Genomic DNA, 16,415 nt, shown 5'->3' on the forward strand with positions numbered 1-16,415 from the left:
CCTCTCCAGTAGACGTGAACCGCACTGCCGGAGGAAGGGAACGCCTTATCACAAGAACTCCTTGCAAATATCACGGCCAGCATGAGAGCACGTTGCAGAGCGTGCACAGTCGTCCTTTGTGATCACACACTCTATTAAGAACCATGCTCCGCCTTTCGTAATGTCCAGGGGACCGTCCTGAATCGGCGTGCATTTGTCTTTGAATAAAAGATTCATTTCTGTTAGTCTCATTGTGTGCTTCTTTCCAGTTCCATTCTGTACTATATTGTAGCAGTTATTTCTGTGTATTGTCCTAGTTTAATTGAGCTACATGTTACTTGGCAGTAACATACCATGCGAAAGTTACGTTGGTACTTATGCTATGCAAAACTAAACGTCTAATCCGGTTCATGAGTCGTGGTTTCTGGTGCACGGTCCCAGTTGCAGTTTGCCTGTCTAATGCATAAAATATTCTCGGACTTCTTGCGGCGTGAATTCACAGTAAAACCTCGAGGTTTCGACGGTGTACTCCATCGTCTGCATCAGAAGCAACTGACTGTCAAAACCAAAACTGCTGCTGTGGCGGGCTTCCATAGCCCATACATGGCTTCTGATTGGTCGGTGATTACGTACTGCTGTCGCAGATGGTGTCAGCGTCTGCGCTGGTGGCGCCACCGCCCCCGTCGCAGCGTAAACTTTGCGATGAATATATCTCACTGGCTCTTGCTTGCATCGAGAGCTCGCTTCCATGCACCGCTAATATTATATCCGCTGTCACGGTTGAAGCTCTTCTCGCACATTCTTATTTCTACAGCCTCTTTAATTACATAATCCCATTATGTAAGAGCCTAGGACAAAACTTTTGTTTCGTCAAAACAATATTTTCTGTCTGTTTGTGAGGCTGTGTTCAGCAACTGCAGATTTCACCAGTTCTCGATTTTTAATATGGCGTTGATGTTCTGCACAGCGGTCGGAAACGGTGCGGATGGACTGACCGATGTAATTGCTTCCGCACTCACAAGGGATGTTGTAAATTCCAGGAGTCCTAAGGCCGAGACTCTCCTGAACAGCGCATAGCATCTCCTAATCTCTTAGGAAGTCGGAAAATAAATCTTACTACGTCTTCCCACGACTCTGCCTATTTTGCTGGATGTAGCGCCGCAGAAGGGAGGGAATGCAGTCGGTGGCTCGACATGCGAATGTTCTACATTTTCACGTTCTTTTTCTTCGAGAGCTCTGACTTCATATCACATGATCCGTTGCTGTTATTTCGGAACACATACTTCAGATGATTAATTTCGGAATTCAAACGATCCTCGTCAGCAACATTTTTTTCTCTATGTATCAGTGTATTTCAAGGTATTCTCTTCTGGACTGGATGGTGAAAACTCTGGGCGCTAATTCATAAATGAGTGTGCGTAGGCTTGCGGTACACCGAGTGGCTAAGATGTCCATAACCTCTAAAAATGGCAGTCTTCCCTCTTACTCTATGTCGACAGTGAACTGAATGTTTGGGTGCATACCGTTCATACGTTTCTGGAAGTGCTCAAGAGCTCTTATGCCAAGTAGCCAGACCACAAACCACAGCAGAAGCTTGACAGTCAATCGTCGAAAGCTCGAGGTTTTACCCTGAGGTCCGAGAATGTTTTATACAACAGGGCCATCGTGAAACAGTTCGTTGCCTATCAAATGCCTTCCATGAACAACAATTTTTTTTTAATATTTCATGTAAATCTTGAGCGAACTTAAAAATTTTACATGTCGTCTTAATCTGTTCATTCAGAGGTATAATCATACGTTAAAGCTTTAATACAATAGAACAAGTATTAAAGTTAAAAACCGTGCATATTCCTTGAGGCAGTGTTATCTGACGGTGCGTCTTTTATTCAGATTAAATTCATCCAGTATTTGACAATGAGCGCACTTAGCGACATCCAACAAACTTTACCCATGCCTTTACGAAACATTTTTGCTGTTCATGCAGGAAAACTGCCGCATAAGACATGTCTTCATTTATTACTTCTTTACTACTATCTCTATTCACAATATATTTTGCAGGCAGAAACTACATATACCTCTGAATGTACCTGCTGGATTATATGACAACACATACATAGTTCACGAGATATGACGTCATAAATATTGAGATGTGCGGGAAACTAGCTTTTGTTTAAAACGGAGCGCAAATTGCCTGAAGTACACTCATCGAGTGTTAGATAATGAGCGTACTTAGCGACTTCCGACAAACTTTAAATATAAATTCAAAGTTTTTCTCAATTTTTTCTCGCTTACAAGCTAAACGTTAATTATTTAACACGTAACTCATTTGTAAAGTAATCAGACGTTTGAAACTGTTGTATACACGGAAGTTAAATTCTTTAAAGAATCGGGGTGAAAGGAGGGGATTATTGGTGCACTGAAACCGTGCGAAAGATGAGCAAATTCGGTGGCTCGTTGGGAGCATGCTTCGCTTATGAATAGACTCCAAGGTAAATCATTACAGTGTCGGGAAGCCTTGTGTCAGCTCAGATGTGGGAGCGGACAAACTTCGTTACGGTGTAAACGTATTTTGAAACTGTCGCTAGTTTGCCTAGGATCTTAATTAGAAGAGCAAGTGGAAAAGTCTCGCCCTGGTAAAAGACTGCGTTGATATCGAAGTATTTCTAACTTTGTTTTTTATGTATGAAGATGGTCAATAACGCAAGTGAAATGACAAATTGATTTATGAAGATTTTTAAATACGTCATGGTGCGTGTGTTTCATTAAAATGGATAAACTTAAACACTGTATGTCATTATTTTTTCCTTTACTCTGGACGGCCTACTCTTCAAACACAAATTAATTTAAAACTGATAGGCTCCGTCAGGAGTCGGTTCCTTCATTATAACCATATAGAAAATGGTACCTCTACGTGGCCGTAATTTTTTTTTTTTTTTTTAACGATGCACATGAAGGCTGCCCAGATACTGCAACTACATGTGAAAACTCTGGTGCCGGACGATCGACAATTAAAGGCGTATGTAATAGCTGATGAATTAACTATTAGGATGCTAAATCCACTATGGTGAAATAGCTGTCGAATGCTGACCAACAGAAAATGCGCGGAAGAAATTTCTCGGTAACATTTGGACCGTCTTCATAACATTCCAACAAAATTATGCGCCGATATGTTAATTTGAATGAGATCTGAGACCACTATTACAGGCAAGAAACGAGACAGCAAAATCAGTGGTCCTGCGCTAAAAAGTCGAGTTCATCTGCCGGCATTGATATAGCACGTTTTCGTGGATGCAAAAGGAATCGCTAGTTTTTATTATTTCGCAAGGGTAAAGCGTGTACTAGACATTAGGTAAGTCCTATGAACCAGGGGGAAAGTCAGAAGAAGTGCGGTGTGTAAAATTAGAGAGAAAAGCGTTATGAAAACGCATATATCCACGAAACTGCTTTTGTGATGGGAAAATCGGGAAATGTGAACTGTTTAAACTTCCACCTCACACAGTCCAGAGTCCAACCCGCGCGAGGTAGCCCTGCGATCTTGGGCGCCTTGCCACGGTTCGCGCGGCTCCCCCCACCGGAGGTTCGCGCCCTCCCTCGGGCTTGGGTGTGTGTTGTCCTCTGCGTAAGTTAGTTTAAGTGGTGTGTAAACCTAGGGACCGATGACCTCAGCAGTTTGGTACCAAAGGAACTCACCACAAATTTACAATTTTCCCCAAGTCCAAGGAATATTGTTGTTGTAAAATGGAGGCGTTACCGCAACCACAGAATGCTTATTTGGCAGGCCTCGCAGAATCACATTTCAGTACTGAATCTATTTACGGGAAAGACATTCGGTTGAGTGTACTAACTTGAGGGCTACTAGCACTCATAATCGTCAACATAGTTCTAAGAGTGTTCCATGTACATACTGCTCTTACTGTGCACGTAGTGGAACACAATTATTTTGTTATTTTTTATTGTATTCAGTAACTGTTGCTGTCCATCACGGCAACAGCCGAGTTGAATACAATACAATAATGAATGTGTTACAAGTGATACGTGTTCCACACTTAAATGGCTGGCTGGAGGGTTCCTCAGTCAAGACAGACAAGAACAGAACCAGCGCTAGGCGTCAATGGGAAAACGAGTGCACCTGTAAACAAAGATCCTCAGAGACGTTGTATTTCTAGTAATTTTCGTTTACACGGCAGCTCCCGCAGGAGTGTGTTTCATTGATCATTAGTGAATCCAGTTTAAGTCTAGTGGCGATCTGAACGAGCAGGTTTCTTCATGTGGTATAAGCAGGACAGTGCACAAATGGAATAATTCATGTTTAACTGGAAAAATGCAGAAGGTTGAAATTAACAGTACAGATAGTCTGCAAAAATCAGCAGAGTCCTCTAACTGGGGGGGGGGGGGGGGGGGTGGGGGGTGGTGGTGGTGGTACCAAGAATGGTGACCCACAGGGTTCAGTCTTGGGTCCCTTATTATTCTTAATATATATTAATGACTTGCCACTCTATATTCATGAAGATGAAAAGCTAGTTCTTTTTGCTGATGATACAAGTATAGTAATCACACCCAAGAAGCAAGAATAAGCTGAGAAAATTGTAAATAATGTCTTTCAGAAAATTATTAAGTGGTTCTCTGCACATGGATCCTCACTAAATTTTGAGAAAACATAGCTTATACAATTCTGTACAGTAAATGGCGTAACACCATTGATAAATGTAGACTACGGACAGAAGTCAGTTGCTAAGGCAGAATATTCAAAATTTCTGGGTGTGTGCATTGATGAGAAATTGAACTGAAAGAAACACATCGATGTTCTGCTGAAACGGTTAGGTTCAGCTACTTATGCTATTAGGGTTATTGCAAGCTTTGGTGATAAACGTATCAGTAAATTAGCCTACTATGCCTATTTTCATTCACTGCTTTCATATGGCATCATATATTGGGGTAATTCGTAATGAAGAGAGAAAGTATTCATTGCACAAAAGCGTGTAATCAGAATAATAGCTGGAGCCCATCCAATATCACCTTGCAGACACTTATTTAAGGAACTCGGGATATTCACAGAACTTTCGCAATACATATATTCACTTATGAAATTTGTTATTAATAACCCATTCCATTTCAAAAATTACAGTGAAGTGCATAGCTACAATACTAGAAGAGAAGATGATCTTCACTATTCTGGATTAAATCTCACTTTGGCACAGAATGGGGAGAATTGCACTGTCACAAAAATCTTTGGTCATTTGCCAAATAGCATTAAAAGTCCGACATATAGCCCACCAACATTTATCAGTAAATTAAACGAATTTCTGAATGACAACTCCTTCTACTCAATAGATGAATTTTTGAATACGAAGTAGTAACTGTAAAAAAAAAAAAAAAAAAAAAATTAATTATTCTGTGTGAAGAAAACTTATGTTAAAGTGACACGTTCCATATCATTACGAAATGTATTCATGATCTATGGAACAAGGATTAATGTATGTATGTATGTATGTATGTGTGTATGACAGCCGCCTCCAGCAGGCAGGCAACTGGTACTCACTGGCAGCAGTGGGTTCAGGCGCAGCAGTGCACACCATGCTGACAGCCGGGATGTGACTGCGTGCTACTCACGCGAGCGTTAGGCACACTGCTGTTCTCTCTCTTCCCCTCCATTCCGTCACCACACGAAGCTGGATGCGGTGCACGCAAAGGAAAATTACTAACCACAGAGGCAGGTGCCGAAGCAATCTGCAGCGTTACCAACCATTATGATCCGTGGTTCCGTGGCCTGGTACCGCGTACACCGCCTTTCCAAAAAGTTACGAGACTGATTTTATTGTGGGCCTATAAGCGACATCTGCGCAGTAACAACGGAACGGATGCAATTTGAACTAATAACTACTAACAACAGATGTGCTATCGACCACTCAGACGTGAGCAGGCAGTGTTAAATAGTGGCCGTAGTTCGACAACACTGACGCGCCTCAAATTGCAATGGAGCACCATCCCTAAATCAAGTGTTCAAGACATTGTCTGTAAAGTTTTGAAGACATCGTCCAGAATGTTTTGAAGAACAGAAAAGTGTGTGTAAAGCCTGTGCCGCACACATTGTCTCCTGAACAAATACAAGGACGCGTTGAAACATGGGGCGACCTGAATGAAATGCAAAACGAGGACAGTCCTTTTCTGAAGGAAAAAAAAAAAAAAAAAAAAAAAAGGAAAAAAAAAAAAATCACCGTGATGGGACATAGTGTTATCAGTACGAAGTGCAGAAACTCACACAAAGGACCAATGCTTTGACGATATAACAGACATTCAAGCCAACGCCATGTTCGAGTTGAAGAACATCCCAAGGAAAGACTTTTCTAACAGTTTCACATTGTTGTATGAATGATCTGTGCGTTGTATTCAAGAGGGGAAAAGACTACGTAGAACACCTGAAGCACTAAAAGCACCACTTTAACGTCTCTCTCTCTCCCTCTCTCTCTCTCTCTCTTTTTATTTTTTTTTTATTCCAGTTTTGAAACATTTTGGAGTGGCGGAGTGTATGTCGCCAGCACAACAAATTTGGTCTGCAAAGAGACGCTAGATAGAGAGAGTGAGACACACACTCACGGGGAGAGGGAGAGGGAGAGAGAGAGAGAGAGAGAGAGAGAGAGAGAGAGAGATACGGCGTAACTTACAAGACGAACAGAGGATGTATATACAAATGCCATCAGTCCATTACTGTGAAGCAGCCGTTTCATTACAATATAGGGTGAGCCCAAACTGCAACCATAACAATCTGGTGTTGAGGGGTATTTTCTTAGTATTCTGGTATATGGTACCCGTGGTCTGGCTCGTTACAGAGCAATAAAGTAATTTTTATTAATTCGGTTTGTTACCGCAATTGCCTTAACAATGAAAAAGCCTGTAATATGGAATCATCAATGCGAATAATACAAAACATGCACTACCCTCAGACGAAGTAAACACACTTGTACCACTGTGTATGATCTGTTCTCTTGCTGTACAGTACAGCTTGTGACAAACGCAAAATTGTTCAACCATAAGTACTGTTCGAAATGTCAACCATCACGACCACGGTAGAGTGTACAGCGACGCACCATTGACTGTCTTACACTCTCAAGAATCTCAAGAGGTCACTACTTACGCGGCTGCGACAATCCTAGCAACTAGCTTCAAGCTAATATCGACTGGAGTCTCATAAACTAGGCTCTTCGCATACCCCCCGAAAGAGTCAGTCAGTCTCGCCTCTGTTATGTAACAGGACCTCCGCGACTACCTACTGTTGTCCAAACGAAATGCAAATACTCTGTAACGAACCACGGAGACGACAGGTCAAACACTTAGAAAATATCACTGAACAGTCCTAAAAATTTCTGGTTCAAGTTCGGGTTCACTCTGTATACTCGTACATGATGTCACATGGTACATGATGTGTCAGATGACATAACATGGACATCCATAATTTTTCGGCAGACGTTCAAGAAATAAGCTTTTCGGCATTTAAGATTACGCGAAAGAGTGTGGACTTTGTTGTAAGATTAATGATATTATCATCACGCTACAGACTTTTTTTATGCCTTTCCAGCCCGTTTTCTAATATCATACATCCATCGTCCGTTAGCTCATCGGCACTGTCTCATCTCTTCGAATTCAGCAAAGAAATTCTTTGCTCCCATTACCACCCATTCCCCCACCTCCATACCATTTTCATTACAGTCATAATTATTTCTTCCACTCCAGTCTGTTCTCGTATTCATTTACTTGTTTTCCAGTCTCCACTAGTAACTGTAAGCATGCATCTCTGTTCAGTTTACTAGCCGAACATTTCGTAAATGGCTCCAGCTATCGGAAGAAAGTATCTTCTTTGTCTACCGAAGTACTGAAGCAACTACGGTTTTTAAATAGAGCTATATACTATTAAGAGCATTCGAGTCCTCTCGGAAAGAGTAGTTCACTGACATGTCTATTTCCTAAGGTTTGTAGCGAAATTTTCGCAAAAATAACTAATTACTTTTCTAAAAAGAAATGCCAAGACAAACGACAAGACTTTATCTATGCTTCAAATCGCTATGTTTCCGGAATCTGCCGGAGTCCTGTTCGGCTACGTTACGCCATCAGCGAATAAGGGCCTGCGTCTGCGAAATTTCCCACTCTCCCTTAAACAAACGGACATATAAAATGATAGGACAGGGAACTGAATAAAGCAAGCATTATGCATTACTACGACATCACGTTCTCTGTGCGATAGGGCTTGCAAGAAACCGCTTTCAGTTCAGCGCGGCAGCGGACCTTCGGCACGTGCGCTCTACAAACGGCCCAGCTGCAATCCATTGTCGCGCCTGTCTGCTCTGGGCCACATTCACATGCTGGTTTATTAAACAAGCGAGACATTCGAAACTCATTAGCAGCACTGCACACAGACACAGAAAAAAATGTAAATCCTGAGCACGACATCCCGTCTGTAGCTTTCTGCACACTTATGCTCATAATATTAACTCCTTCTTGGTGAAATGACATTAAGTCCTAATGATTCTGAATTGATGATGAGTATTAATACTATTCTTTTTGAAAGGTTGCTGTGCTAATTAAAAAGTGAATTTTCCTGTTTCATTGCACGCAAAGCAATGAGCGGAGAGCGCAGAAGTTCTCGCAGTCGGAGAAAAAGTTACATCAACCGTCTTTTGGGATGCGCATGGTGTGATTTCGTGGTATGTAGAAAATTACATCGTTGTTTTGGAACTTGACGTCCATGAAGGGCGGCAAATGGTCTCCAAGTAGCCGAACATCCGGAGGACCCAGTCCAGACCAAGTACACACAACCCACACCATTATGAGGCCACTATCAGCTTGCAGAGTGCCCTGTTCACACTTTGTTCCATGGTTTCGTGGTCTCTGCGCCACACTCGAACCCTACCATCAGCCCTTACCAACTCAAATAGGGACTCATCTGACCAGCCACAATTTTACGGCATCTAGGGTCCAACCGATGTAGTCAAGAGCCCAGGAGAGACGTTGCGGGCAATGTTACGCTGTTAGCAAAGGCACTCGCGTCGTTAGTCTGCTTCCATTGCCCATAGCGCCAAATTTCGCCGCACTGTCCTAATGGATACATTCGTCGTACATCCAACATTGATTTCAGTGGTTATTTCAAGCAGTGTGCTTGTCTCTTAGCACGGACACCTCTTCGAAAACGCCGGTGCTCTTGGTCATTAAGTGAAGGCCGTCGTGAGAGAGTGCCTGAAATGTGGTATTCTGGGCACACACTTGACACTGTGGATCTCGTAATACTGAATTCTCTAACGATTTCCGAAATGGAATGACAATGACCCTTGCGTCCAGCCCGGACTACCGTTCTGCATTCTGTTAATGCTCGTCGTGCGACCATGATCACGTCGGAAACATTTTCACATGAATCACCCGGATACAAATGACAGCTCCACCACTGCACTGCCTTTTATGCCTTGTGTACACGATTCTACCGTCATTTGTATACGCGCATTTAGCTATTCCATGACTATTTTCACCTCAGTATATATATATATATACACACACACACACACACACACACACACACACACACACACACACACACACACACACATATATATATATATATATATACACATTCTGAAGCGCCAAAGAAACTCATATAGCCACACGTATTCAAATACAGAGACATGTAAACAGTCAGAATACGACGCTGGGGTCAGAAACGCCTATATAAGACAACAAGCGTCTGGCACAGTTTTTAGGTCGCTTACTGCTGCTACAATGGCAGGTTATCAAAATTTAAGCGTGTTTGAACGTGATGTTACAGTCGGCGCACGAGCGATGGGATTCACCATCTCCGAGGTAGCGATGAAGTGGAGATTTTCCCCTACACCGCTTCAAGAGTGTTCCGTGAATATCAGGAATCCAGTAAAACATCAAATCTCCGACATCGCTGCGGCCAGCAATAGATCTTGCAAGAACGGGACCAGCGACGACTTAAGAGAATAGTTCAACGTGACAGAAGTGCAACCCTTCCAAAAATTGCTGCAGATTTCAATGCCGGGCCATTAACAAGTGTCAGCGAGCGAGCCATTCAACGCAACATCATCGATATGTGCTTTCAAAATCGAAGGCCCACTCGTATAACCTTGATGACTGCACGACACAAAGCTTTACGCCTCGTCTGGGCCGTCAACACTGACGACGTTGGACTGTTGATGACTGGAAACATGTTGCCTGGTCGAACGAGTCTCGTTTCATATTGTATCGAGTGGATGGACGTGCACAGGTATGGAGACAGCCTCATGAATCCGTGGACCGTGCATGTCAGCAGGGGACTGTTCAAGCTAGTGGAGGCTCTGTAATGATGTGGGGCGTGTGCAGCTGGTGTGATATGGGGTCCCTGATACATCTAGATAGGACTCTGACAGGTGAAACGTACGTAAGCATCCTGTCTGATCAACTGCATCCATTCATGTTCATCGTGGATTCCAAAGGATTTTGACAATTCCAGCAGGACAATGCGACACCCTACACGTCCAGAATTGCTACGGGAACACTCTTCTGAGTTTAAACACTTCCGCTGGCCACCAAACGCCCCAGACATGAACGTTATTGAGCATATCTGGGATGCCTTGCAACGTGCTGTCCACAAGAGGTCTCCACCCTCTCGTACTCCTACGGATTTATGGACGGCCCGCAGGATTCATGATTTCAGTTCCCTCAGACATTAGTCGAGTCCATGCCACGTCATCTTGCGGCACTTCTTCGTGCTCGCAGCGACCCTACACAATATTAGGCAGGTGTACCAGTTTCTTTGGTTCTTCAGTGTATATGTGCGTGCGTGGGCATGTTTCAAATAATTTCTGTAGCTGACTTAGCCGAAACAATTGGAAACTGATTATTTAAAAATATAAACGGTTTTAGTAACATTTTATTTGGGATCGGAGAAATAGATGTCATGATCATCCCCGCCTTCTTGAATTCATGCCTGGTGCGCGCTAATCGACTGACTACAGAATGCCTTCAAGGGACTGCGTTGACTTGTCTAGTTTTGATATGCCGAATTGTCTTGTTAAAGTCTTTGTTTGCATGCGTATTCTTATGACTGAATGATTATCTAGCTCTAGAGCAGTTGCTTTCGGACTCTGGGACACTTTGTCTCGTTTTTTCTCGTTGCATACGACAGCTTAGCTAGGAGTGATACCTATCGTTCGCCGAGCAGGTATCTGTGCTGACTATGTACCTGCAATAGTGTGTGTTTGTACCGCAGATATGAAAGATTTCCGCTCATTAATCCAAACTTATCATTCCCTAGGTTAATGTTATAGCCAACAATGAACCGCGCAGTTGCATTCGTGGACGGTGTCCAAATTCCGGCTAATGTTACATTGTTTCCTATTAGAAGGGCGTCACGGAAGGACAGCTCGTAACAGAAGCGGCGCGTGCAACATTGCACGCCGACGGCCGGAAACAGCGGCAAACACAGCCGTTTGTGGCGCTGTGCAGCAGAGGTGAAAATCCGCGAACCGCGGGGGACACGGCGCGAGCCGCTGTCAAAGCACGAATGTCACTCTGTTTGCTTAACTCGTCCACATATTCGCTTAATGATGGTCAACATTGATACGTTTACGCACTGTTAGCAACCCACCGCTATGCATGTCGCGCCGATAAAGTAACTCATTTGCTATTCGAGTTTTAGAAGAAGTGGCATGAAGGTAAACAACTGGGATTCTAGTTATCACATCAAGCACGGCATTATGCTGCACGGTCTGACCAACCAATGGGCGCTAAAATAAGGAAAACTTTTAACTACGGCAGGGATACAGCCTGTAAGATGTAGTCTGCGAGCAAGCATCGTTTACATGGGATAAGTGACTTTTTTTTTTAATTCTCGAAACTTCTTCTGAATCAAATGCTACATTTTCACGACGTGTGGAGAAGACTTAATTCATATCTTTTTTACACAGTTGTAACAGCAGTGTAACGTCGCCTTTGAATAGGCCCTTACAACGATAAGTAGAAGCTACAATACAGCTTCCCAGAACAGATTCTCACCTCATGAAGATAACACAGTAATACCTGGCGACCATCACAGAACTGCTGAAAAGCAATCTCTGTATTTTAAATCTCTGTATTACATTTTTACGTTGATAAACACTGATAGTTACTTGATAGTGGCCGGCCTCCTTGGCAGTATACAAAAGGTTACCTGTCGCGTAATACACGAAAAAATCTATAAAGGTTATATGGAAAAATTTAAGACGTTATTATATACATAACGATAGGCTGGAGCACCAGAAATTCGAAATAAATCGCTTAAATTACCCAGTATATTCGTTGTGATAATGAAATGTACTGATTCGGCAGAGTGCGAGATACGTTGTAGTATAGGTAGTGGGTATCTTTTACAGGGATATTGGACGTATTATGGCATTACAGTTGAAGAATAAAGCAACATAATTCGTTATACATACAGACATTTATCTACTTACGGGTCCAGTTTGACAAAGACAGAATACGTAGCAGGCCGTGGCTTTATAGTGGGAACCATCCAGGCGTTTTCCTGAATAATTTACGGAAACCACGGAAACCAGGATGGCCGGACTTAGATTAGACTATCCATCCTCCGATTACACAGCTACTGCATAACATTGTTTTGCAAATAAGTCATTAAATAACAAAAAAAACCCTAGTGCTACACTGTTCATTTCTCATCACCGGTTACCGAACGTAATACACAGGCTATTCGCAAATTATTTCATAACACAGAACTACACACACTATGACGTAACCACAGCAAGGATGCTTGATTTCCATTTGGCGTACTGCAAATCCTCATTTGCTTGCATGGAAAATTGAGTCAGTATCATTCCTCAATGAGTAAGACGTCGCGTATAGGTTACGCAGAGGGCGTACTTTGTATGTATGCATTTGGCATTCACATTCGTTGGCTGCACCAGTTCACAAATAAATCATGACCTTGTTACCAAACCTAGACGTCGGGTGCTACAGATCAGGGTGTCACCATGACCAAGAATACAGAGCAGGGGGATGGGCAGTCGACTTAAGAGAGAGAGAGAGAGAGAGAGAGAGAGAGAGAGAGAGAGAGAGAGAGAGAGAGAGGAGAAGAAGAAAAACAGAAGGGACACTGCATCTTCTTCTTTTTGGTCGCTCATCTCTGCGTAGGACGTTCGTCACTGCTACCTTACGGAAGAGGTATCATTGTCACAGCCGTTGCGGGTATGATCTGTAGCAGATGTGGGTCGTCTTTCGTATTTGTCAACCAGGGTATTGTGGCTTTGGGATTTGAATAAAAAAAGTGTAAGATATTCTTTGTCATCCTGAAGCCATCCATTCGTTTGAAGTGACTTTAAAATCGCACATGTCTTTTGCGGATTTTATCTGTAATTTTTTTTCTATTTTATCAGAGATTTCCTCGTAATTGGTTCCCATGAATTCCCTAATGAGCCTGCGCTCTCGAGGAGCCCTTTATTTGCAACTAGGGATAAGGTTTCGGCTGCATACATAACTACTGGCTTCAGAACCGTTTCACAGTGATGTATTCTATTGTTTTGTAAAAGGCATTCTTTGTTGTTATAAACCGTGCACGACGTTTGCCAGACTATTTCAGGTTTCCGTATAGTTCCTTTCGTGCTTCCTTGTCTACCTTTCTTCATAATGATCTCATTAATGTTTTTTCTATTCTGTTGATGTCTCCATGTTTCGTCCCAACTTCTGCAGGGGCATCTTTGATGTTAGTTATTACTTCTGCTTTATTAATTATTATTATTATTATTATTATTATTATTATTATTTACTTCTGTTACATTTTTTACAAGAACCCTACTCCCTGTTATCTACGTAACCTTTCACTGTACAGAATGTACAGCTTATTGGTACTTTTTAACGCCCTGTTTAAATGAATTCGTTTTATTAACCTATTTAATGTCCTTGAGCAATTTACTGCATAATTTTATCCATAGGTAGAAAATGCTGTTAAGAGTTTACACTTTCGTGTTGAACTTTAGTTCAGACTAGCCCTTGTTTCATGGTCATGGACAGAGCGATTTGAAGAGTAATTATAAAGGTTATTTCTGATGTGCATAACCGATTGGTATATGCACTCCAATAGTGCAGTTAAAATGCCAAATGTATGACATAGCTCTTTACACCGAGCTCGATTACTATTTTTGGTTATTACTCTTTGAAAGTGTGTTCGTATTTTTGGGGCCTCATCAATCTGTAAAAATGGAACCGTTACAGGACCGTTTTGTTGTCTGTCTGTCAGAGTATCAAGAAATCTTTTTCTTAGAACAGGTCGACGATCAAATTCACATTTAAGTCATATATGGTTCCTTGGCGGCGTAAAAATTGTAAGCTTCTATGTCACTGTAATCAAAAGATACAGTCATTTATGTCACATATTTTGATACTGAAAACTCACTCATAAAAACCTATACGGTGCTTCCCGTTGACCTAGAATCATGAAGAACGGCAAGAAAGAAAGTTTCACAGTACAAGTAGAGTAAACACTCTGAAACTTGTTGAACTGTAATTATATAAAAAATGTTTTATTATAGATTCTCTCCCCAAATACATAGACTGAAGTTCCCTGTTCGCTTCTTTTTGTATATCTGGGTAGGAATCACAGTAGAATTTTGATACGCTTTTAGAATTCCCGGGACCAATATCTAGCCAGTATCGATACAGATAACAGGCAAAAATCGTTGAGATTCTCGATTCGCAGGATGTATGAACAACATATATACATAATTATGTTTTTACGGAGCACTCAGTGCGACAGGCCTACTCCCATTTGGCTAATTTTTTGCATATGTGCCCTACAAAAGACTGCGTGGCTAAGAGTTGAGCGTGCATATAAATAGAGTGACTTTTACTGTGCATGTGTGTTCGCTGAACACCAATACTTCGCAACCAAAAGACCGCGGCTGTTACATACTGAAAACAGCACATCCCAAGGAGTCACAAATAGCGATGCAACCTTCTGAAAGAAGAAGAAAGTCTATTCTCCGAGGCGGTACTGCAATAAACGCTTGCTGGAAGTTCTTGCTGCCGCCGGCGCCTCTCCCTCTTTACTCTGGTGAAGAACAGTGGTATTCTTCTCGAGCGGGCGCCTGTCTCCAGCCTCCCTTCTGTCTTTGCTACCACGCAAAACCTGCAGGTCGGTCTATCAGGGTATAAAGGGGATCACCGTAAATCCGAAACAACACCGGTGTCTGGGGAGCATGCAGATTGGCCGGAAAGGAAAAAGGCGGCGGGAAACGGAGAAGCAGTCGCAGGAAAGGGGATGCGATCCCGCTTAAAGGCGTCCGCCGCGTGGAAAGCGACGAATAAACATCCACCCGGCCGAAGGAGCTACTACCGTAGATATGCAGTAGCCAGGTGCGTGTGGCTTGCATAAAATTGAGATGGCTCTTCTTAAATAAGATCCTTCATGCACTGGACTGAACCATAACGCCAGGGCAACAGCACAGAGATAAGGAGAAAAACGAGAACCAGTGAATTCATGGGAGGAAAAGGGTGGTAAGAGAACGTATATCATTGTATCTTGACCTCCAGGTAAGAAAGTTTAGCTGCGTTGAAGAATATACCACCCCAACACATCTGTCGTGAGCAGAATGGCAGAGTATATAGTTAGGTATAATTTGAAAATTGTCTTGGAGTGAATTCGAATTTTACAGAACTCTAGAACGCTATCATTTTGTTTTGGTGTCACATTGCAATTTTTCTATTTCACTATGTTCCCGGAAGTTCGGCGCGTTATAAATAAAATCGAAAGCAAGTGAATCCAATAGGACGACCAGGCGACAAGAATGACCGGTAGTAGTACGCCCACAGCGGTAATGGAGGGACTGAGAATAGGTTGTCTGGACGAGTTCGAAAAAGACTTGCACGAGTCATGCTTTACTAGAGTGGACAAAAGAAAGGAAGATTAGGATTTACCGACCGTCGACGATGAGATCATTAGAGCTGGAGCATAAGCAAAGATTGGGGGAGGATGAGAAAGAAAAGCGGTCGTGCTTCTCCATCCCGGCATTCACGTTAACCAATTATGGAAATGACGAAAAACCTAAATCTGGTGGCTGAACAGGGATATGAACCGCTGTCCTCTCGACTGTGAGTCCGATGTCTCACCCACTGTGACATCTTGCCCGGCGTGAGAAGAGATGGCTAGTTAGATCAACAACGGCATTGGCAACTTGTTGAGGCAAAGTGTAATCCTCAGCCCCCGATGAGAGATGAACGATGATGACAATAATAATCATGACGACATTGGTTAGTTGGTTGATTTTTGTGGGAAGGGACCCAACAGCGAGGTCATCGGTCCCATCGGATTAGGGAAGGATGGGGAAGGAACCATCCCGGCAATTGCCTCAAGTGATTTAGGGAAATCACAGAAAACCTAAATGAGGATATAATTTTGTTCATAATGC

General features: G+C 42.6%; 1 protein-coding gene across 2 annotated transcripts in view; it reads right to left on the minus strand.

Annotated features, from left to right (window-relative positions):
- Positions 1-16,415, minus strand: part of LOC126475226 (cyclin-dependent kinase 14) — a 182,277-nt gene that overhangs the window by 84,973 nt on the left and 80,889 nt on the right. Inside the window, exon 1 of one of the 2 annotated variants that reach the window (XM_050102901.1) lies at positions 5,519-5,569. The exons of the other annotated variant lie outside the window; for it this stretch is intronic. Coding sequence (XP_049958858.1) covers positions 5,519-5,555 — 37 coding nt within the window. The 5' untranslated portion in view covers positions 5,556-5,569. Of the gene's footprint in view, positions 1-5,518; positions 5,570-16,415 lie in introns of those variants that run through there. 2 annotated transcript variants of the gene reach the window in all.

Source organism: Schistocerca serialis, chromosome 4, assembly GCF_023864345.2.
Source record: "Schistocerca serialis cubense isolate TAMUIC-IGC-003099 chromosome 4, iqSchSeri2.2, whole genome shotgun sequence".
Lineage (NCBI taxonomy): Eukaryota > Metazoa > Arthropoda > Insecta > Orthoptera > Acrididae > Schistocerca > Schistocerca serialis.